Source organism: Canis lupus, chromosome 32, assembly GCF_048164855.1.
Source record: "Canis lupus baileyi chromosome 32, mCanLup2.hap1, whole genome shotgun sequence".
NCBI lineage: Eukaryota > Metazoa > Chordata > Mammalia > Carnivora > Canidae > Canis > Canis lupus.
Genome location: NC_132869.1, coordinates 11,828,378 through 11,852,387, shown reverse-complemented (window position 1 = coordinate 11,852,387; position 24,010 = coordinate 11,828,378). Strand labels below are relative to the sequence as shown.

At 42.6% G+C, this 24,010-nt stretch overlaps 1 protein-coding gene across 4 annotated transcripts; it reads left to right on the top strand.

Annotated features, from left to right (window-relative positions):
- Positions 1 to 7,465: 7,465 nt before the first annotated feature.
- Positions 7,466 to 23,794, top strand: NDUFAF1 (NADH:ubiquinone oxidoreductase complex assembly factor 1). Of its 4 annotated transcripts, XR_012022417.1 has the most exons (6): positions 7,466 to 7,863; positions 10,827 to 11,475; positions 15,637 to 15,822; positions 17,922 to 18,089; positions 22,971 to 23,045; positions 23,568 to 23,583. XR_012022417.1 is itself a non-coding variant. In XM_072808419.1 (5 exons), the coding sequence occupies exons 2-5, from the start codon at positions 10,900 to 10,902 to the stop codon at positions 23,715 to 23,717; spliced, it is 987 nt and encodes a 328-aa protein (XP_072664520.1). In that variant the 5' UTR covers positions 7,708 to 7,863; positions 10,827 to 10,899; the 3' UTR covers positions 23,718 to 23,794. The 4 variants fall into 4 exon arrangements, 3 of the variants coding, with proteins under 3 accessions (XP_072664520.1, XP_072664521.1, XP_072664522.1); XM_072808419.1 differs by lacking the exon at positions 17,922 to 18,089 and having other exon boundaries at positions 7,708 to 7,863; positions 23,568 to 23,794; XM_072808420.1 differs by lacking the exon at positions 17,922 to 18,089 and having other exon boundaries at positions 7,802 to 7,984; positions 23,568 to 23,794.
- Positions 23,795 to 24,010: the final 216 nt, after the last annotated feature.

Genomic DNA, 24,010 nt, shown 5'->3' with positions numbered 1-24,010 from the left:
TTTTTTTTTTTAAGATTTTATTTATTTATTCGTGAGAGACACAGAGAGAGAGAGGCAGAGACACAGGCAGAGGGAGAAGCAGGCTCCATGCAGGGAGCCCGATGTGGGACTCGATGCGGGTCTCCAGGATCACGCCCTGGGCTGAAGGCGGCGCTAAACCACTGAGCCATCCAGGCTGCCCAGGATTCCCTGACTTATACATTCAGGTGTCAAACATTCTGTTGTGCACTACTCTTTGTCAGGCACTGAGCCAGGTGCCAAGGAAACAAAGGTAAACAACACACCATTCTTTTTTTTTTTTTTTTTTTACAACATACCATTCTTGTTTACGAGCTAATAGAGTGGTTATTGAACTCTAGTAAGAAGAACAGCAAAGCTTCTTTTCACTGTGGATCCACAGATACTCTAGGGTCACTGTCCTCTTTTTGTTGGATTAGTGATGCAGGGTGTTTCAATGTTGTGGTGCAGCCATCTCAGTATATGCTTTCGCAATAACTGCAGCAGGGGAAGAGAACGTTGGATGGTCTTGAAACTGAAATGAAATGCTTTGGCCTGAAACTGATGTCACTTTTGCTCATGACTCATTGGCCAGAACTAGTTGGATGACTGCCTAAAAGAAGGAGGCAGAGAAGTATCCTCCAATATGCCTGGAGGGATGGAAAACGGGATGTTGCTGAACACTAGAAATTCTACTTTCTCTTAATACATAATAATATATTAATAATTATATGACTTGGTCATAATACATTTCATTTCTTGCTGTGGGTCCCAGTAAAAAACTTGTTGAGAAACTGCTCTATCGCTTCCTTCTCTCTCTGTCCTCACCACACTCTGCAGTCCAAAGGAGTGCATAGAGTTAGCAAATGTGCATTCAGGGCCCAGTTCTACTACCTCCCTGCTTCTGTGAACGTAGTCAGGTCACCTAACCTCTCTAAGCTTCACTCTCCTCAGAGGTGAAAGAGGGAAATAGTATCTGCCTCGCAAGATTGTGGTAAGGCCAAGAGACATGATAGAGTAAATATCTGGGATCCAGGCTTGACTCTGTGTGTAAATTTGGTCCATAGAAATTGTCACCATTCTGTCAAACAGAATTTCTCCAGATAGGATGTGTGTTGCATAACTCCATGATTTGGGGCATGCATGCTTCCTTCCCTGGATTGATTTTCCTCTGCTCATCTGCCTTTTAAACACCTTATCCTTCACTACTCAGATCCTGTGCTTCCTCTAGAACTTCTCCTCAAGGTGAGCAAATAATGATAGAGAGTAGCGGATAAGGAGCATGTACTGTGGAGAGTGGCAGATGTGGTTTGAATCCCAGGCTCCACCACTTCACCAGCTGTCACAGGCATCCAAGCAGCAAGTTACTTAATATCTCTAAGACTCAGTTTACTTAAGGTAAAAGTAAACTGTGAAATAGGTACCTGTGGAATAGGTATAATATTAGTAGCTACCTCACAGGGTCATTGTGAGGATTAAAAGGGAAAATGCCCCCAAAATGTTAAGTTCAATGTCTGGCCCATCAGTGTTCATTACATCCTTCTTTGGGCCACTCCTGTGCATGGTACCTGCCTCTACTATAATTCCCTTCATGCTGTGCTGCCATTATTTGTTTGATGCCATGCCCCGTACTAGAATATGTACTTGCTGAGCACTGTCTCAGAGTTCAACAATAATATCTAGCTTTTTTTGAACAGTTAGAAAAAAATGCCAAGGATTATGCCAAACATTATGCTAAACATGTTATCTCATTTAACGTTAACTGGAAACTACATCAAGGTCCCAAAACCTACTAAGGTTGCCCAGGGATGGACAACTCCTCTGCTTCTTTTTTTTCTCTGCAATGTAGGTGACTGCAGGGCTTCACTCATTCATGTCCTGATGAGTGGCAGCTTCAGTGTCCTCTGGTTCTGGGTTTCCAAATGATGCTTTTAAGGTGCATTTCACTTTGAGTAAGGGAGCTTCTTTTTGTAGTGGCCAGTTCTTGATCTGCTTCACTTTGTTCTTTTGTCATATTATCATTTCTTGGCATTTGGCTGCCCTGTGTCTACAAATAGATAAACTGTTCTCTCTTGTTTCCATTTCTAATTAGGGTGGGTTTCAGTTTTCTTATGAACAAAATTACATTTAAGCTCTGGTGAAGCCCACTACCTAGGAGCTCCAGGGAAGCTAAAAAAGAAGGCACAGACCTGGCTGGGTTAAACTAAATAATCATTTCCCTCAACCCTTTGTCTTTATTTCCCTCCCATAATACCTCCACCCTCTTTTTTGTCTGCTGTTCTCATGTCCTTCTTTATTTTTTTAAAGATTTTATTTATTTAATCATGATAGACACACACAGAGAGAGGCAGAGACACAGGCAGAGGGAGAAGCAGGCTCCATGCAGGAAGCCTGACTCAGAACTCGATCCTGGGACTCCAGGATCACACTCTGGGCTGAAGGCGGTGCTAAATCGCTGAGCCATCCAGGGATCCCCGTGTCCTTCCTTTTTGATTCGATCAGTTTCCCTTCCTTCAGCCTCACCTTCCCTACTGCTAATGAATACACATGGGGTTTCCTATACTTAAACAGTTAATGAATAGGGAAATGCAAATCAGAACCACAATGAGATACTGCTTCATACACTTCATGATAGCTCTTATAAAACAACAAACAGAAAATAACAAGTGTGTTGAAGAGGTAGAGAAAATCAAAATCTTGTGCATTGCTGGTGAGAATGTAAGATGGTGCAGCCACTATAGAAGACAATAGAGTAATTTCTCAATTTTTTAAAAGTGTGTCCACTTGAATTAATGACCCTGAGATCAAGAGTTGCATGCTCTACTTACGGAGCCAGCCAGGTGACCCTGATTCTTCAAATATTAAATATAGAATTACCATATGGGTTTAGTAACCAAAAGAAGTGAAAGCAGAGATTTGAATAGGTAATTTGTACACTCACGTTCATAGCAACATTAATCACAATGTGCAAAAGGTGGAAATAAGCCAAGTTGCCATCAATAATGAATAGATAGGGACACCTAGATGGTGCAGTAGATAGAATCCGATTCTTGGTTTTAGCTCATGTAATGATCTCAGGATTGTGGGTTCAAGTCCTGCACCAGGCTCCAGGCTCACCAAGGGGTCTGCTTGATTTTCTCTCCCTCTTTCCCTGCCCCCTCTCTCTATATAATAAATACATTTTTAAAAAGTAATGAATAGATAAAATGTGGTAAATATATTCAATGGAATATCATTCAGCCTTGAAAAGGCAGGGAATTCTTTTTATTTTTTATTTTATTTTTTATTTTTGGGAATTCTTTTTAAATTACTTTTTAAAAAGATTTTATTTATTTATTTGAGAGAGGATGCACAAGTGGGCAAGTGGGGGCAGAGGGAGAGTGACAAGTAGACTCCCCACGGAGTGGGGAACCCAGTGTGGGGCTTGATCCCAGGACCTGGGCTGAAGGCTGATGCTTAACCCACTGAGCCACCGAGGCACTGCAGAAAAGGAAGGGAATTCTGATACATGCTACAGTATGGTTGAACCTTGAATATATTACACTAAGTGAAATAAGTCAGACACGAAAGAACAAATATTGTATGATTCTACTTTTATGAAGTACCTAGAGTAGTCAAATTCATATAGACAAAATGATGGTTGCCAGGGATGAGAGAGAGTGGGGAATGGAGAGTTAATGTTTAATGGGTACAGAGTTTCAGTTTGGGGAGATGAAAAAGTTCTGGAGATGGATGTTGGTGATGATTACACAACAGTGTAAATTGATTTAGTGCTGTTGCTACATACTTAAAAATGATTAAAATGGTCAATTTAATGTAGATTTCATCACAATTAAAAAAGCATACAAACTTAATGAAGATCAGGCCTGGAAATGCCAATCAGAAATTGGAACTATTAAGTCTGTCCAATTCTTGCACCCTAGTAAGGGAGGTTAAGCCAAAAGCAGTTCAGGTTGAAGAAATTTGTGATGGTACGGTAGATGCAGCAGCTTTTTCCCAAATCCAAGTCAGGCTTGTGACTGTGATTGTAAAGGAGAGTGAGTAGAATAGCCTTGGTGTAAAGTGACTGTCATGCTCACATATTGGTGGGGGATGGATTGGGGTTCCCTACCTGAAAGTCAACTAAGACAAAAGCCATAGAAAAAGAACATGCCTGGGGTGCCTGGGTGGCTCAGTCAGTTAAGCGCCTGCCTTTGGTTCAGGTCCTGATCTCAGGGTGAGGGTAGTCTGCTTCTTCCTCTCCCTCGGACCCTCCCTTCCCACTTGTGCACAGCTCATGCACTCTCCTCTCCTCTCTCTCAAGTAAATAAATAAAATCTTTTAAAAGAGGATAAGAAAAAAAGTATGTCTGTGTTCACAAATTTCTTTTTCTTTCTTTTCTTTTCTTTCTTTCTTTCTTTCTTTCTTTCTTTCTTTCTTTCTTTCTTTCTTTCTTTCTTTCTTTCTTTCTTCTTCTTTCTTTCTTGTGTGTGTTCAGAAATTTCTTAAAGTGGCACCACAACAAGCTTGGTCTTCATGCTGCAGATAGAAATAGCTCCAAAAGAAGATAGAATTATTTTGTTTAATGGAAAATCTGCCTGACCACTATCAGCTCTTTCTAAATATGTGACCCTCCTCACCTAATAGTCTGGCTTCCCCATCAGGAGGGACTGTCCTGGGTAGATGGCTCTCAAATTGGCCTTATTCTTTGTTGTAGATGAATAAACAGACATTCTGGCTTGTTATTTCTCCTCCTATGAACTTGCTTTTTTTTTCTTAAAAAAATCTGAGTAAACAGATACAATTAAGTTCCTGGACTAGCAAAGCAGAGAGCGAATCATGGATCTGTAGCGATGCCACCATGACCCCAAACTCCCATGAGGTAATATCCCTTTCTGAAATACTTCATCTCCTCTCCCTAGATTATGCCCTTACCTTAAGCTTGATTAGACTCCACAGAGAGATGCAACTCTTGAATCATATTTCGAATCATATTGAAATATTCTTTGCTGACCTGTGTCACCACAGCCCTTCCTGAAGATTTTCATGATATTTGTCTTTTGTTTGGCCTCTTGAGGCAGTATCCACTGGTCTAAAATTGTGCAGATTACTGTAGAGGATATATATTTTAAAGTATATGACAAAATTACTACTTTCAAAGTTTTTACCCTCCTGGTCAAGAGAAAAGGCTTGTACACATAAAGGAATGAATGAGCAGTTTAGGAATGTTTATTTTATTTATTTATTTTTATTTTTAAAAAGTATTATTTCTTAAAGATTTTATTTATTTATTCACGAGAGACACAGGCAGAGGGAGAAGCAGACTCCGTGCAGAGAGCCCGATGCAGGACTCGACCCTGGGACCCTAGGATCATGCCCTGGGCCAAAGGCAGACGCTCAACCGCTGGGCCACCTAGGGATCCCTAGGCATGTTTATAATCTAGTTTTCATTTGAACACAATTAAGTGCCGGTGTCCTAATATAAAGCATAACTATTATAGGGTTTCAGAAGGACAGCAATCATTATGAAATGAACCCATCAAGGAAAATTTTTAAAGATTTTATTCATTGGGGGACGCCTGGGTGGCTCAGTGGTTGAGCGTCTTGCCTTCGACTCAGGGCCTGATCCCAGGGTCCTAGGATTGAGTCCCACATTGGGCTCCCTGCATGGAGCCTGCTTCTCCCTCTGCCTGTGTCTCTGCCTCTCTCTCTGTCTCTCATGAATAAATAAAATATTTTAAAAAAAGATTTTATTCATTGGGACATTGGGGGGCTCAGCGGTTGAGCATCTGTCTTCTGTTCAGGGCATGGTCCTGGGTCCGGGGATCGAGTCCCTCATCGGGCTTCTTGCAAGGAGCCTGCTTCTCCCTTTGTCTGTGTCTATGCCTCTCTCTGTGTGTGACTCATGAATAAAGGAATAAAATATTTATTCATAAACACACGTAGAGGCAAAGACATAGGCAGAGGGAGAAGCAGGCTCCCTGCCGGGAGCCCCATGTGGACTCCATCCCAGGACCCTGGGATCACGACCTAAGCCAAAGGCAGACGCTCAACACTTGAGCCACCCACGTGCCCTCAGTAGGGAAAATTTTAAAGGAAAATGGGATTTAAGGTGTATTCAGAACAGGTGTAGTCAATTTATCAATTAGGACTTATTGGTTGCAAGTGGTAGAAACCCAACTCAGATTAATTTAGGTAAAATGAATTTATTGGTGCTTAGAAATTAGGGAAAGGCTAAATGGCCAACCCATAGAAAGATAATAGAAGCAGCTGAGCCTCAGAAACAACTGAAACTGGCAATATAAATGCTGCATGAGACTTCTTTTATCTCCCATTACTGTTTCTCTCTGCACCTTGATTTTATTTTCTCTTGCTTCAAATAATTTTCCTTCACAGTATTACCAGCCAGCTCATGAGTGGAAATAGACACACTGTTGTGTCCAGAGGAGGGCAATCAATAGATTGAATGTCAGTTTGTATAAGGGCAATAGCTATGGAGGTATTACTGGGTTTGGAGGGAAGGAGTGAAAGCTCAGACAACAGAATTCAGTAGCATTTAGGGTCTGTGAGAAGAGGTTTAAGAAAAGGTTTTAAGAGGGGGGGGGGCTCTGGGGAGCTCAGTCTGCTTCTCCCTCTGTCCCCTCCCCTCATTCTCTCAAATAAGATCTTAAGAATAAGTATACCTTCTTTGGAAAAAAAAAAAAGGTTTTAAGGCAAGGATTTCCAGTTTAGAAGGATGTGGGCATTTACAGAAACAGGGACTATAAGAGGAGTTAGTGCAGGTAAATGTGATACATTCAGTTTTAGATATAGAGCATTTGAGATGCCAGTGCTGTATCCCTCAGCTGGAACTGCTATCAAGAAAGGTTGGAAATATATGCTGGGATTTAGGGAAGGAGATAAAATTGTATATAACTCATATTTGAAACAAGAAAAGAGGAAGGCACAATCTGGGCTTTGGAGACAACCCACATTTCAGGTCGTAGGAAGAGAGTCAGTGGAGGAGGCAGCTGGGAGAAGGCTGGAGACGGTAAGAAAGAGAACCGGGCAAGTGTAGGGTCCAGAAAAGTCAAAGGCAGAATTTCAAGAAAGAAGAGGTGGTGGCATGGAAACAAGTGGTGGAGAAACTTGGAAATGCCAGTGTCTTTCCGAACCCTGGAGAAGAAGGGAGTTAGCTGCCAGGGGCTGCAATTCATTCACATGGTAGCTGAGAGCTTAATTCCTACTCTTACGAGGGAACAGCGCGGTTCTGGACGCGAGAAGCTCACCGCGTGGCAGAGGGAGTGAGAAGCGAATGAACACTTCAGATCCGGTGTTGAAAGTGCTTAAACAGAGGTGTGCGTAAGATGCCGCAGAGGGCCTGCCGGTGGGCGGCCCCGCTGGGCGGGGTTGCGGGGGGCCGCTCCAGGGGGTCGGGTCCTCTGAGGCGGTTGCGGGGAGCGGCGGCCCGCGGGGACCCTGGAGCCCGAGGTCCCAAGGACGTTAGCAGCATCGAGGTCCTATTTGAAACATGCGAGGTGGAGTTTGCAGCCTGAGGGAGGGATGCAGAAAGAGGAGAAAAGCTTCATCTAAATTCTCCCTCCCGCTTGCTCAGAGCAGAAACCATCTGGAAGGGGTCGTAGCCGAGGCTTTTGCCACCGGCGTCGCAAAAGCCTCAATTCGCCGGACTCTGGGAACCTTGTTACGCTTCTCCCACCTGTATGTCGGCGGAACGCTAGAGCCGTAAGGCCTGGTTCGGCCGGACTGGAAAAGCAGATGGACCCGCACGAGGAACGTGGCGCACCCGGCCGGGGAAAGTGGAGGACCGGGAGGAAGCCAGTGGGGGGCGCCGGCGGCGGAGACCGGCTGTGGGCGCGCGGGGTCTCGGGGGCAGCACAGCCCCAGCAGGTGAGGGCCAAGGGGGTCGCCTCGCCGCGGCAGACCGCCCGGGCCGCTCCCCCGAGTCGAACCGGGAGTCAAACACCGGGGCCGGGAGCCGGTTTTGCCTCTTAGAGCTGTGTGACCTCCGGTGATGTATCCTTGGACCCCTGTTCCTTGCCCCTGATCGCCTCTCCCACGGCTGCTGTGAGGCGCCGGCGAGCTGTACTTCGAGCCTTGTGGGCGCCTCGTAGGCCCTGCTCGTGCAACCTCGACGGAGGCTGCGCTCTTCGCTCCGGGTTACGTTGCGGTCAGACTTGGCCAACCTCGGCCCCGCGTTTTACTTTATGGTTATTGGTAAAACTACGAAACCTATTATATTTGTTGAGTATTAGAGAAGTAACAGCTCTACCGAGGGCTTGGAAAATATTCTGAATATATTACTCATAATCCCATCATTCTATATACACGACTTTAAGCTTTTTTCTCCCTTACATCTTTTTTTGGTACACTTTGATGCTTGTAATATTAGTATATATGCAATTTTGATTCCTTATTTGCCACGTAGTAGTGTAGCCTACAAATGGGGCTCACGAGAATCCTTTTTTTTTTAAGATTTTTTTTTTTTTTTTACAAGATTTTATTTATTCATGAGAGACACACAGAGAGGGAGAGAGACAGGCAGAGGGAGAAGCAGGCTCCATGCAGGGAGCCCGACGTGGGACTCGATTCTGCGACTCCAAGATCACACCCTGGGCCGAAGGCAGCGCCAAACCGCCGAGCCACCCAGGCTGCCCTCATGAGAATCTTTTTTTATGATTGTACAAATTCCGTTTTATGGGATTATTGTTTACCAAATTCCTTTATTTTTTTAAAAGATTTTATTCATGAGAGACAGAGGGAGAAGCAGGCTCCGTGCAGGGAGCCGGATGTGGAACTCCATCCCGGGACTCCAGGAACACGCCCTGGGCTGAAGGCAAGCACCAAACCGCTGAGCCACCCAGGGATCCTCTCCCTGCTTCTTCTTCTTTGTTTTTTTTTAGATGTTTTATTTGAGAGAGCAGAAAATACAAGGGGGGAGAAGCAGAGGAGAGGGAGAAACAGACACCCTGCTGAGCAGGGTGCTTGATATGGTGCTTGATCCCAGGACCTCGAGATCATGATTTGAGCCCAAGACAGATGCTTAACCAACTGAGCCACCCAGGCACCCATATTTTTTTTTTTTTAAGATTTTATTAAAATGAGCATGGAATCAGGGATGGGGGAGGAGAGAGGAGGAGGAGACTCTGGCTGAGCAAGAAACCTGTTGTAGGGGTGGTGGCTGCAAGCCCGGAGTACAGTAGTTGAGAAAAGAGAGTGGTGATCTAATGTGGGGAGTGAGGGAGCAGAGGCATTCTAGAAGGTTGACCACCTTTGTGTTGTAGTTTAGTGGTCTGGGTGCCATTTTTTTTTTAAATTTTTATTTATTTATGATAGTCACAGAGAGAGAGAGAGAGGCAGAGACATAGGCAGAGGGAGAAGCAGGCTCCATGCACTGGGAGCCCGATGTGGGATTCGATCCCGGGTCTCCAGGATCGCGCCCTGGGCCAAAGGCAGGCGCCAAACCGCTGCGCCACCCAGGGATCCCAAGGCTTTCTGTTTTTGTTTTCAGTGTCCTCTTTAGTTAGTCATTTAGTGCCATGTTCTGACTAGTGGGTGAATTTTTGTATTTCTTCTCTCCTGGTCTTTGGGCCAAGACAGGAGGAAGACAGAGAACTTGACATTGCATATTTTATTCCTTTTAGGGGTAGATGGAGTAAGTAGGAAAGATGACTATTTAGCCAAAGTTGTTATTTTATTAGAGCTATAGAATTTATATTTCTGATATTTTACGTGTAGAAGCAGGAGCATGTAGTAGAAGGACTTCAGGCTAGGGTTCTAGTTCTAGCCTCCATAGTGATTAGTATTGTGAGCTTAGGCAAGTCACTTCACCTGTTGTCTTGTCTTATGAGATAATACATGTCAGGTGGTTTGAAGATAATCAAAATAGTATTTAAATGTGGTATTAGTGTTAATGTTGTTTAGGTTCTATCTTTGTGGATCTTGGACTAGCAGCTTGTTAAACATGAAGAATCATGGGGATTTTATCAGACTTGATCAGAGAATGCTCTTAGAGCTGTCATTCCATCTGATCTTCAGAAGAATCCTTTAAGGTAGGTAGAGGAGTTGTTAACAGAGCCTTACCCCCAAGGAAATGGAGACTTCAGAAGATCAGTAGCTTTACCTGAGGATAAAGAGCTTGACTAGGTTTAGCAGTCTGAAATTGCCAGTATTCAATATACTTATAACCTAATAAGTGGGCACGTTTTCTGACTCCACATACAATACACAGTCTAGTCCCTCTTTTTTTTTTTTTTCTAGTCCCTCTTTTTATAGATGAAGTCCTAAAGTGTTGTCAGCTTAGATCTGGAGCGAATTAGTTGAATATTCTATTTTAGGAATCACTGATTTCTTTAAAAATCCAGCATCAGGGGTGCCTGCGTGGCTCACTTGGTTAAGCATCTGCCTTCAGCTAAGGTCATGATCCCTGGGTCCTGGAGTCAAGTCCTGCATCAGGCTCCCTGCCAAGCCTGCTTCTCCCTCTCCCCTCTGTTCATGCTGTCTGTCTGTCTGTCTGTCTCTCTCTCAAAGAAAATCTTAAAAAAAAAATCCAGCGTAAAAATTTGCTTTAAGATTGACACAACCTTATGAAGTGCATAACTGAATTATTTTGGGGTCAATAATTAACTCTGTGAAGGGGGTCTTTGTTTTTTTGCCTGTTGGTGTTTTTTCACAAGGCAGTGGGATGCTTCACGTACAGCACAAACAATATTCTGCTCATAATAGGCTCTGGGTAAATGTTTACAGAATTAGAAAATAAGTTGCTGAATTTCACAACGCAATCTGTGTTGCATTTGAAATTGTGATGCATTCATTGCTACCCTGGTAACTGTTCAATGTCTTTTCTGTTCTAGGTGCAATTGTGGTGTTAGAAGCTTCTTTCCATTATAGCCCAGGGAGAAATTTACATTTGGACTTTATCGTACCATGGCTTTGGTTCTCAAATTTCTGAATGGTACTTATATTTTCAGAAAATGCCCAAAGCCAAATGTTGCCTCATGTCCATTTTTGGGTACTCATTTTGTAGACTATTGTTCTAGTAGTCTTCAGAAGCCTGTAGCTGCTCCTGGCAAAACCTCCTCTCAGAGGAATTCTGAAGGAGATTTGCAGGGACATCACCAGAGAGAAGCTGCTTTGGATATAACCTCTCCTGAGGAGAAGCCTTTAGTTAGTTTTGATAAAGCAATTAAAGATGAAATAAAGGACCAGTTTAGGCGTTTGAAGGATGATATTGTGAATCATTGGATAGGCCCCGAAGGCCGCCCTCTGCATGAGGTCTTGTTGGAACAAGCCAAGGTTGTCTGGCAGTTCCGAGGAAAAGAAGATTTAGATAAGTGGATGGTGACTTCTGATAAGACTATTGGAGGCAGAAGTGAAGTGTTCCTGAAAATGGGCAGGAATAATCAGAGTGCATTGCTCTATGGGACTCTGAGCTCTGAGGCACCTAAGGACGGGGAAAGTGGCCGCAGTGGGTACTGTGCAATGATATCCAGGATTCCAAGGGTAAGTGAAGCCCCAGAGCCTGTTTTCTAGTGAACTGGGGTGAATTTCATTGTAGCATGAACCGTAGCATATGGGTTTTGTTTCTGTAAATCAACACACCTGGCAGGTCATTTGTGAATGGGGTTAAGTAACTACTGGGCACATGTGTAAAGCAGAAGCATAAGGGGGAAGTGGTTCCTGAGTACCAGAATGGGGCTGTTCTTATGTTTGAGGAGCCCTGAGAAGTCAGACATTTAAACAGTTGATTTGGGGAGATTTCCCTAGTAGGCCACACACCCTGTGATGGCCAGAGGTTCCTTAGAGCAGATGTAGGTTCAGCCTGTTGCTTTTTTTTTTTTTTTAAGTAAACTTTTTATTTTAGGATAGTTTTAGTTTTACAGAAGAATTGTACAGATAGTACAGAAAGTTCCATATGCCCCTCATTCATCTTCTCCAACTCTTGCCACCTTACATTGATGTAATACATTTGTCACAACTGAGAAACCAACATTGGCGCATTCCTCTTAATTCCAGACACTATTTGGATTTCACTAGTTTTTCTGCTTAAGCCCATCTGGGACACCACATTACATCCAGTTGTCATGTTTCCTTAGGCTCCTTAGTCTCCTGGTCTGTGATAGCTTTTTAGTCTTTCCTTATTTTTCATGAGGATTGAGAAATTCTAGTCTGGTATTTTGTGGACTGACCCTCAATTTGGGATTTTCTGATGTTTTTCTCCCTGTAAGACTGGGTTTCTGGGCTTTTAGATAGAATACCACAGAGTTGAAATACCCTTCTCATCACTCCTATTGGGTACATGCTACCAACATGACTTAACACGAATGTGTTCACCATGATCACCTGGCCAAGATAGTGTTTGCCAGGGTACTCCATTGTTAAGTTACTATTTCCCCTTCTTTTCATACTTTGTTCTGTAGAAGCAAGTCAGTAAGTGCATCCTACATTCAAGGCATGGGGTAGGGCATGGGTTTAAGTTGTATCTTGTGAAAGGGTGGAATTTACATAAATTATTTGGGATTCTTCAAAGAGGAAAATTTTTTTCTCCCACATTTTTTATTTAGTTAGGCAGTCATTTTGTATGGACTCAAAAGTCTGGTTATAATCCAATACTATGTTTTTTATTTTGTTCAGATTCTTCCAGCTTTGGCAATTGGCAGCTCTTTCAGGTTGGCTTTTGTCCCTTTGACATGCCTCCATTTTTTTGTTTGTTTGTTTGTTTTTTAGTACTTTCTTGCACTACAAGATATGCTCTAAGCACATCTTGTATTTTCTGTAGAAAATTCCATAGAATTAGCCATTTCTTGAAAAAGCCCTGATTCTTCTTTTTGGAGATCTAGGCACTGGTTTGTTTGTTGCTACTGGGTTGACATTACTTCCAGGACCTCTCAGTGGCCTCAGCAGGAAATACAGGGATGTGTACCAACCCTTTGGAAACATGTCTGTAATTATTTCTATATCTGTAGTAAACTAAATATGAGTTTATACTGTGCTCGAATTCTAATCCAGTAGTACCATGTGGTTCATTCTGGGCTTCTCCCTCTTATCTATAATTTTCTTCTCTGATAGTGAGAAATCTGTCTCCCATCACTTGCCATCATTTTACCTATTGATTCATCCCCAGTGTATGTAGGAAGCAGTTTCAGAACTTTTAGCCCATAACTCTGTGAGAAACCATTTTACCAACCAGAATATAGTGTTTATATATAGTTTCTTTGTCTTTAGCCTTATAGTTTCTAATCAGAGCAGTTTTCCACAGTTACTTAGATTGGCTTCTTTGTCTCATCAACTTACGGCTTTTTGCAAATTTGCTGTTGAGGTGTTGTTCCAGGGCTGCCTGGACAAGCTTCCATGCCTGGCCTCGGCCACAGCCCTGGGGTATTTGCTTGGGCATTGTGCTTTACAGAGAAAGGCAAATGATAAGGATGGTCTTAGGCTCCCTCCTTCCAGATGAGAAAGAAAGGTATGTGTTCTTTCAGAGACCTATGCGTACAAAGGGTGTGTGTGTTTGTGTTTCAGTGCCTGAAATCCACAGAATGGATTGGTCATTCCACAGTAGAAAATACTTCTATAGCTAGATACACCTGGGGGGTATTGCAAATAGGTGATAAAATTTATTAAGTGTGCCCTGCCAGTCCTTGTGCTACTTCATATACATTTACGTATATACATCCCTTTAATTCCTCACAACTATCCTCTAAGGTATGGTCATCCTTATTTTACAGATGAGGAAACTGAGGCTTTGGGAGATTTAGTAACTTGACTAAGGTTATACAGCTAGTTGAGGCACCTAGGTGGCTCAGTTGGTAGAGCAGTGGACTCTTGGTTTCGTCTCAGATTATAAGGGTGAAGTTGGCCTGTCTTCCTCCGTCCCCCTTTCCTCTTCTTCCCTCCCCTCCCACTCACATGTACGGTGTGTGCAGACTTTCTCTCTTTAAAAAAAAAAATTTAAAAAGACAGCTAGTAAATAATAGTTCATATGTGAGTATTCTTGAAATCAGATTATTTTTGCGATTGGTATAAACAAACACCTTTGTTAATTAATACTACAATTCACTTCTCCTGAGACAGTATAGGTAGTTGTTAAGAATACAAATTTTGGGGCAGCCCCAGTGGCACAGTGGCTTAGCGCCGCCTGCAGCCCAGGGCGTGATCCTGGAGACCCGGGATCGAGTCCCACATCAGGCTCTCTGCATGGGGCCCGCTTCTCCCTCTGCCTGTGTCTCCTCTGCCTCTGTCTCCCTTTGTGTGTGTGTGTGTGTGTGTGTTTGTGTATGTGTATGTGTGTATGTGTCTCTGGAAAAAAAAAATACAGATTTTGGAGTTAAATGGCACTGGATCTACCACTGCCTAGTTGAGTGCTCAGTTTCTTCATCTGTAAGATGGAGCACAATGAAAGTATGTATCTCATAGGGCTGTGAAGATGAAATTATGCCTGTACAGTGCTTAAGGTAAGTTTTCAGTGGGTATTATAAAATAGCAGGGTTTTTTTTTTTTTAAAGATTTATTTATTTATTTATTCATTCATTCATTCATGATAGACCTGGGGGGGGGGGCAGAAGGAGCCCTACGCGGGACTCAATCCCGGGACTCAATCCCGGGACTCAATCCCGGGACTCAATCCCGGGACTCAATCCCGGGACTCAATCCCGGGACTCAATCCCGGGACTCAATCCCGGGACTCAATCCCGGGACTCAATCCCGGGACTCAATCCCGGGACTCAATCCCGGGACTCAATCCCGGGACTCAATCCCGGGACTCAATCCCGGGACTCAATCCCGGGACTCAATCCCGGGACTCCAGGATCGCGCCCTGGGCCAAAGGCACGCGCCAAACTGCTGAGCCACCCAGGGATCCCCTAGTTTTTTTTTTTTTTTTTTTTTTAAGATTTTATTTGTGAGAGAGAGTGAGAGAGTGCACAGGGGGAGGGGCAGAAGGAGGGAGAGAAGGGGACGCTCCTGCTGAGTAGGGAGCCCAACTTGGGGCTCGATCCTAGGACCCTGGGATCATGACCTGAGCTGAAGGCAGACACTTAACTGGTTGAGCCACCCACGTGCCCCTAAAATAGCAGTTTTAAAACTTGAGCTCTTTCATAGTTTTCTGATTTCTGGGAAGGCAGCTGTCATGCGCACTCATGTTTCATAGGATGGGGGGAAAAAGGTATATATAGTAATTCATTTTCATTCATTGATACAAGTGAGTGCCTGCCACACATCAATACTGTCCTGGGCCAATCATGTCTTGAACATTACCTTAGAAACATAAAACTGTGTCAGTATTTTGTTTTTTTTTTGTTTTTTTTTTTTTTTAATTTTTATTTATTTATGATAGTCTCACAGAGAGAGAGAGAGGCAGAGACACAGGCAGAGGGAGAAGCAGGTTCCATGCACCGGGAGCCCAACGTGGGATTCGATCCCGGGTCTCCAGGATCGCGCCCTGGGCCAAAGGCAGGCGCCAAACCGCTGCGCCACCCAGGGATCCCTGTGTCAGTATTTTGTATTAAAATAAGAGTCACCAGATATATCTGCCTTCTTATGGTGGTAGAAAGCCAAAAAGACAGAAAAATGCGTAGTGGATCCTTTTGATGCTGCAAAAAGATGTTGACTCACATTTTGCTAATAGTGGAAAATGAGATGAAATTAATTTTCCTTTCTGTACCTTAGGGCCCTTTTGAGAGAAAGAGGGCTTATGATTGGTCCCAGTTCAACACTCTGTATCTCCGTGTACGTGGAGATGGTCGGCCTTGGATGGTGAATATCCGAGAGGACACGGATATAGTGCAAAGGAAGAATCAGATGTACAGTTACTTCATGTTCACCCGTGGGGGTCCCTACTGGCAGGAGGTCAAGGTAACAGCACAAGTCTTTACTGTGAATGAAAATGAAGTCTTTTGAGATCATGGTTATTCTGTAGTTTGGTTCCTTTGTTTTCCTTATTAATCCCTCTTGGAAGGTGTGGAAAGGGAAAGAAGGAAGATGACTTAGGGGTGAGATTTATATAATTGAGTTTTTCTTTCCTTAATATAAATGTTAGTTTCCTAACCAGTAAATACTTTTGATAAGGCTGTGGCCTGGTCCATGCTAAGTCACGGGTACATCTCTGCTCTGGGCGAAATAGATGTTTAAGTTTCTGCCGTATCCCCTCTTCCAGGCAACTCTACTAAGCTAGTACTCCTAGCCTAGTAGAAAAGCTCCCTTAAGAGCAATAAATACTTGATATTTTACAATCATGAAATTTTAATTTACTTCTTGGTAATATACTTTGTGAGAAGAAGCTTTGAGAAGTTAAAATATATATATATATTTTATATATATATATAAAAACCTGGAGGAAAATAAGTAGAAATTCAGGAAATGAATTTCAACTGCCCATTCTTTTTTTCTGCCTAATGAAGGTTTTTAATCCAGAAGATCAAAGGAAAGTCCCCATTTTGCTTATAGTTAAACCTGTGGGTCATTCTGGATCCCTTCTCCCTCATCCCACAAATAGCCTGTTAACAAATCCTGTCACCTATACTTCTGAAATACACCCAGAGTCTGACCATTTCTGGCTGTCTCTCCCACTGTCACCCTAGTCCAGGCCTTTGGATTACTACAGCGGCTCCTTTATTGACTTCCTTTGTTCTCTTGCCTCCTAAAATCCACTCTCTATACAGCAGTCAGAGATGATCTAATGCATAGTGCAGATTACAGCACTCACATGCTTAAAACCCTCCAGTGGCTTCCCCTTACAAGTAGAATAAAGCCCAAACTCCTCAACACGGCCTGCTGGGACTACAGTATCCGACCTCTGTCTTTATCCTCCGTCTCCCCGCCTCCCTCCCTCCTCCATACTGGCCCCTTTTCTGTGTATCATACCTAACAAGCTCACCTCCATCTCAGAGCCTTTGTGCTTCGTGTTGTATCTGCTGGTGTTGTGTGCTCGTATCTTCACCTGCTTCCTCTCCTCTTTCCTGTCACTCACCCCTCAGCTCAAAATTTACCTCAGAGAAGCCTGACCCCTGTAGCTAGAGTTACACCCTCTAACCCAGTCACTTTGAGTAACATTACCCTGTTTCTTTTTTTTTTTTAAGACTTATTTATTTAAGAGAGGAGGGGGAGGGCAGGGGGAAGAGAGAATATATTTCTACCAGCCTCCTCACTGAGCAGGGAGCCTGACGGGGGCTTGATTTATGACTCTGAGATCATGACCTGAGCTGAAATCAAGAACTGGACACCTAAACCGACTAAACCACCCAGGCGCCCCTCTTTTTAATTTTTTTCATGAAACGACTTACTAGGTAAAATTATTTTGTTCCTTAACTTTTCCCTTTGTTTATTGTCACTGGAGCATAGATTCTGTAAATTCTGAGAGCAAGGATCTTGTCTGTATTGTTTGTGGCTATTTGCCCTGCACCTGCAACAGTGCCTAGCATATAATAGGCAATAAGTACTGGATACAGATTTCTGCAGTAATAACGATACATAAAAAATTATTATGTAACACTTGTATATAAATAATATATATACTAAATTACGAAAACAGGGATTTCATATAGAAAATTTGAAAAACAGCAAAAAGGAAACAAATGTAATACCACCACTCAGAGGCAAAATACTTCTGGTGTGTACCTTAATATTTTTGTTTATACTTTTTTTTTTTTTTTTTTACTAAGATTTTATTTATTTATTCATCAGAGACACAGAGAAGGGCAGAGACCTAGGCAGAGGCAGAGCAGGCTCCCTGGAAGAAGCCCGGTGCAGGACTCGATCCCAGGACCCTGGGATGGTGACGTGAGCTGAAGGCAGATGCTTAACCAACAGAGCTACTCAGGCGACCCTATTTTTACATCACTTTATTTTACTATATAAGTAGACCAGAATTTACTTAGTTCATCCTCTATTATTGTACATTTAAATTATTTTCAGAGTTTTTCACTGTTGTACCAATTTTTTTTTTTTTTTTAAAGATGTATTTATTCATGAGAGAGAGACAGAGAGAAGCAGAGACACAGGCAGAGAGAGAAGCAGGCTCCATGCAGGAAGTCTGATGTGGGACTCCAGGATCATGCCCTGGGCAGAAGGGAGGCGCTCAACCACCGAGCCACCCAGGCATCCGTGTTGTACCAAATTCTGAAGTTAATATCCCTATTTTCTTAGGAGATATTCTTACAAATAACATTCCTAAAATAAATTATATGTACATTTTTAAGGCCTTTGCACAGAGTCAAATTATTCTGTAGTATTATTACCATTTAATAGTTAACAATTTCTTCCCTGAAAATACATATAATCTTAATCTTTGGAAAGAATAGCTGTTTGGAACAGCTCTTTAAATTATTGAGGGAAAGTGTTGGGGAAGAGATTTTTCTCTAATTGAAGTGTTATTGAGGTTCAATGTTACATTAGTGTCAGATATACAGAATAGTGATTCAGCATTTATATACATTACTCAGTGGTCAACACCACAAGTGTAGTCATGAGATTTTTATTTTTTAAAGGATTTTATTTATTTGAGAGAGTATGCATGAGTAGTGGGAAGGGGCAAAAGGAGATGGAGAAGCAGACTCCCTGCTCAGCAGGGAGTCCAAAGTGGGGCTTGATCCCAGGACCCTGAGATCATGACCTAAGTCAAAGGCAGACATTTAACTGACTGAGCCACCCAGGTACCCCAAGAAGTTTTTAATTAAATGTTACTAACTGCTTTTCACTTCTCCCTGAATAATTGTGTAGTAATAATTCTCCTGTAGGAGCAAGATGCTCAACTATTTAATTATAGAAAATAGGAAAATTATGGGAAAATTATATAGTTTACTGTCACTTGTAGAGAGCAACTGGTCATCCTTTTTTTTTTTTAAAGATTTTATTTATTCATGAGAGACACACACAGAGAGGGGCAGAGACACAGGCAGAGGGAGAAGCAGGCTCCATGCAGGAAGCCCGATGTGGGACTCCATCTCGGGTCTCCAGGATCACGCCCTGGACTGAAGGTGGCGCTAATCTGCTGAGCCACCGGGGCTGCCCTCATCCTTTTCTTTTAATGTAAGATTTAATGTTCTTTCTTAGCTTTATTCTCCAGCTAAAAAAAATCCATTTCCCTTGGTGTAGATAGTGGTCTTATAGAATTACATGTCAAAGACAAGAAGAGATTAGTTTGAGGGGATAGTGCGGGATGTGACACATGCTCCTTGAATGGCAAGCTGGTAGCCTTGATTCTATTTCCAAAATGTTTTGAATAATGAGGTAGATGAAATGCCAACATAGGATGCAAAATGAGAAGTTGATGGGGGGAGGAATCTCCTCCAGGTTTGTTTGACAGGAATCAAGGGAGCAGGTGAGATAGGATGTGACCATATTTATTTATTATTGATTTATCAACTTATTTAGATTTATTCAGAGCAAGTGAGCATGAGGGGTAGGGGTAGAGGAAGCGAGAATCTCAAGTAAATTTGATGTTGAGCAGGTAGCCTGACACGGTGTCCGTGTCCAACTCCGACTCGGGGCTCAGCACAGCACTCACTCTCACCACCCTGAGATTGTGACTTGAGTGGAAACCAAGAGTCCAGTGCTTAACTGAGCCACCCAGGCGCCCCTGGATATGACTGCATCTAAAGCTGTTGTGTATTGAGGGGATCCCTGGGTGGCTCAGCAGTTTAGCGCCTGCCTTTGGCCCAGGGTGTGATTCTGGAGACCCGGGATCGAGTGCCGCGTCAGGCTCTCCACATGGAGCCTGCTTCTCCCTCTGCCTGTGTCTCTGCCTCTCTCTCCTCTCTCTGGGTCTCTCATGAATAGATAAATAAAATCTTAAAAATAAAATAAAGCTGTTGTGTGAACAGTGTGATCTTTGCATAGTGGTGGGTTGGAATCTTTTATTTTTTTTTAATTTTTATTTATTTATGATAGTCACACACACACACACACAGAGAGAGAGAGAGAGAGAGAGAGAGGCGCAGAGACATAGGCAGAGGGAGAAGCAGGCTCCATGCACCGGGAGCCCGACGTGGGATTCGATCCCGGGTCTCCAGGATCGCGCCCTGGGCCAAAGGCAGGCGCCAAACCGCTGAGCCACCCAGGGATCCCCTGGAATCAGTTTTGAATTGAGTTTTTATGTCAACAGGTGCTTTTGGTGATAACCTGAACACATTTTTTTAAAAATTCATTTTTGGGCAGCCCGGGTGGCTCAGAGGTTTAGCGCCACCTTCAGCCCAGGACCTGATCCTGGAGACCTGGGATCGAGTCCCATGTCAGGCTTCCTGCATGGAGCCTGCTTCTCCCTTTGCCTGTATCTCTGCCTCTCTGTGTGTGTGTGTGTCTCTCATAAATAAATAAATAAAATCTTAAAATTCATTCTTTTTGGTTCAAAAATCAAAATTTAAAGTGATGTATAGTGAGAAGTCTCACTCCCACTCATGTCCCTGTCTACCCTTTTCCTGCCCACGCTTCTATTGGTAGCCACTTTGAGTAGTTTCTTGTGTAACTTGGCAGTTTCGTTATGCACATAAAGCAAATGTGAGTACATAATCTTATTTTAATTTTTGTTTCACTCAAAAATAAAAATAGCATGCTGTGTGCATCTTCTGTGCTTATTATTTTTAAAGATTTTATTTATTTACTCATAGAGACACAGAGAGAGAAAGGCAGAGACACAGGCAGAGGGAGAAGCAGGCACCATGCAGAGCCTGATGTGGGACTCGATCCTGGGTCCCCAGGATCACGCCCTGGGCTGCAGGCGGCGCTAAACCGCTGTGCCACCGGGGCTGCCCTGTGCTTATTATTTTTAAAGTTTAAATCCTAGGGGTGCCTATGTGGCTCAGTTAAGTGCCTTACTCTTCATTCTGGCTCAGGTCATGATCTCAGGGTCATGAGATTGAGTCTAGCTGGGTAAGGAGCCTTCATAGAATTCCCTCTCTCCCTTTGCCCTCCACCCCTCTAAAAAATAAGTAAAATAAAATTTAAATCCTAGAGAGCTTCCGTATCACTGTGGAATTCTCCATTTTTTATTGTTTTGTTTGGTATTTTTTATTATATGGAAATCCTGTAGTTGATTTCTCTTTTAACAGACACTGAGTTGTTACAGATTGCTAGAAGTTTATTAGGTTTTTTTCTTTTTTTTTTTTTTTTGGTGTTTTTAAAACTTGTGTTTATACTGTGGATTCTGTCTAGATCTTTATTAATACATTGTAGAGAGGTCTTCCCACTGTATCCTGTGTAGATCTGCATTAAGAAAATAGCTGCATAGTGTCAGTTGTATGGATGCACCACAACTTAATCGTTCCCCTAATTTTTCCTTTTTTTTTTTTTTTTTTTTTTAATTAGAGAAAGCTACATCTTTATGTATTTGGGAGAGTTTATCTGTAACATAAATTCCTAAAAAAAAAAAAAGTGAAATTGGTAGGTCAAAGTTACAGCATTTCAAGATTTGCTTAATATTGCCATTAGTTTTCCATGTAAAACATTAACATAAACTTAGCAAGCTTCACATGGCCCACTTTTTTTTTTTTTTTTTTTTTAAAGATTTTTATTCATAGAGACACAGAGAGAGAGGCAGAGACACAGGCAGAGGGAGAAGCAGGCTCCATGCAGAGAGCCCGATGCGGGACTCGATCCAGGGTCTCCAGGATCACACCCTGGGCTGCAGGCGGCGCTAAACCGCTGCGCCACCAGGACTGCCCATGGCCCACGTTTAATACCTCACAGTTTTGTTTTGTTTTTTTTTAAAGATTTTATTCACTTATTCATCAGAGAAACAGAGTCAGGCAGAGACACAGGCGGAGGGAGAAGCAGGCTCCTTGCAGGGAGCCTGACGTGGGACTTGGGTATCCAAGATCAGGCCCTGGGCTGAGGGCGGCACTAAAGAGCTGAGCCACCAGGGCTGCCCCATAGCTCACAGTTCAATAGGTCATGATTTGCGACTTAGTATGGCTGCATCCAATGCTCAGGTCCTTAGAAGGCTGAAATCAGGGTGTTGCCTGGGCTGTATTCCTTTCTGGAGGCTCTAGGGAAGAATCCACTTACAAGTTCATTCTGGTTATTGGCCCAATTCAGTTCCTATGATTGTAGGACTAACATCTTGGTTTCTGTACTGGTTGTCAGTGCCACTCTTAGCTCCTAGAAACTGCATGCAATCCTTGCCATTTCACTTCCTCTGTCTTCAGAGCCAACAGTAAAGAATCTCTCCCAGGGAGATACTTTTATTATCTTTTGCCAGTCCTTCTGTGGGCTCACCTGATTAAGTCAGGCCTACAGAGGATAATTTTCCCTCTATCAAGGTCAGGTGCTTTGGGACTTGACTTTACACAGTCCCTTCTCAGCATAAGAGGTTAGCGTGAATACCTGGAAGGTGTGTGGACAGAGAAGGTAGAAATCTTAGGGCCATCTTAGACTTGTCTCCCAGTTGCTGGCCACTCTCTTAAGAGTTGTACCATTTGCACACCTATCTGTCATATACAAGTGTCCGTTTCTCCCTTTTCTCATGTTTTCCATTGGTGGTTTTTTTTTTTTTTTTAATTTTTATTTATTTATGATAGAGAGGGAGAGGCAGAGGGAGAAGCAGGTTCCATGCACCGGGAGCCTGACGTGGGATTCAATCCCGGATCTCCAGGATCGCGCCCTGGGCCAAAGGCAGGCGCTAAACTGCTGCACCACCCAGGGATTCCCCTCCATTGGTTGTTAAATCTTATCTATGAAAGGTTGTGTTTAGGATACTAGTTTTTTATCCATAAATGTTGCAAATATTTTTTCCCTAATTTATCCTTTGTTTTTGCTGTTGGAAGGTTGAATTGTACTGTATTTTCCTTTGGGACTTCTGGCTTAGAAAGGCTTTCATCTTTTTTCTTCTATTATTTCATTAAAAAAATTGTAAAAAAAAATTGTATCTATGACCCAAATGACTAGCCACTTGTCATAATGCCATGTATTAGAATTGTTAGAATTAAAATGTTAAACTTATCATTGCAATTCCATATAAATGCCTCATTTGCTTACATTTTAGCTCTGAAGTAAATGGTTTCTTTTTTCAGATTCCTTTCTCCAAATTTTTCTACTCTAATCAAGGAAGAATTCGGGATGCCCAATACCAGCTTTTGCTTGACAAGGTAACATTTTCCTGTACTTTCACTCAGAACTGTTATCGTTAGTGAACTAGAACTCCTTTGAGGATGATTTCAGTCCATTTTTGAGGGCTGGCAAATGAAAGATGAAAATGCTTATCAAGGCCACACCTGTTATTCCCACACAGAGGTTGACTCAGACCTATTCTGTGAGCCAAACCCCCATCTTGGAGGACTTGCAGTATGGTCATCCTTTCAGGCTGCCTACATTTTATTTTAGCTTCAAAATCAGAACAGTATTCCAGTTCAGGAGGGCTTCAAGGAACCTCCATTAGGCATCCATGCTGTCCTCACCAGTCTTAAGTGGCACTACTTTAAAGAAAGGGAAGAGGAAGTAGAAAATCAGCCCTCCACTTCCTCTTATGATTTGCTACAGCATATGACAACAGGGTATATATGCTAAGGGCTGATAGTGTAAAGACCCAATTATATTAATCACCTCATAGAACTTGAAAACTTAGAACAGTATCAGTGTATGAGAGTTTAATTAGTTTGTTTTAAATATAGATCTCTTCTATTGGATTCACCCTGGCTGATAAAGTAGATGGTCCATTCTTCCTGGAAATAGATTTTATTGGAGTGTTTACTGATCCAGCCCACACAGAAGAATTCGCCTATGAAAATTCTCCAGAGCTTAATCCAAGACTTTTTAAATAAAGATGGTAATTTTATACTATCAAATTAAGTAGTATTATCTATGATGATATGGACAAAATAAAGTATCTTCCAACCAACGGCTGGTATGTATTCCTTGAGACAAAGCTAAATGCTATTGCCAAAGGGCCACATGGAAGAAGACACAGCATGAAACTAGGTTCTAAACTGTAACTTAATCCAAGCCCTGATGTGAAGGTATAATGTAAAGAACTGTTTTTGGGTTAAAATTATTCCTGTTAGCAACACTTCCTACACACACAGATGTTGCCACAGCAGGTAGTCATGAAGAGGAC

Bases quoted from the DNA above. Each gene is read 5' to 3' on its own strand.
- NDUFAF1 (XM_072808419.1), top strand. From the start codon at position 10,900: ATGGCTTTGGTTCTCAAATTTCTGAATGGTACTTATATTTTCAGAAAA. The intron at 11,476-15,636 runs GTAAGTGAAGCC...TCTGTACCTTAG, and splicing joins TGATATCCAGGATTCCAAGG to GGCCCTTTTGAGAGAAAGAG. The intron at 15,823-22,970 runs GTAACAGCACAA...TTCTTTTTTCAG, and splicing joins CCTACTGGCAGGAGGTCAAG to ATTCCTTTCTCCAAATTTTT.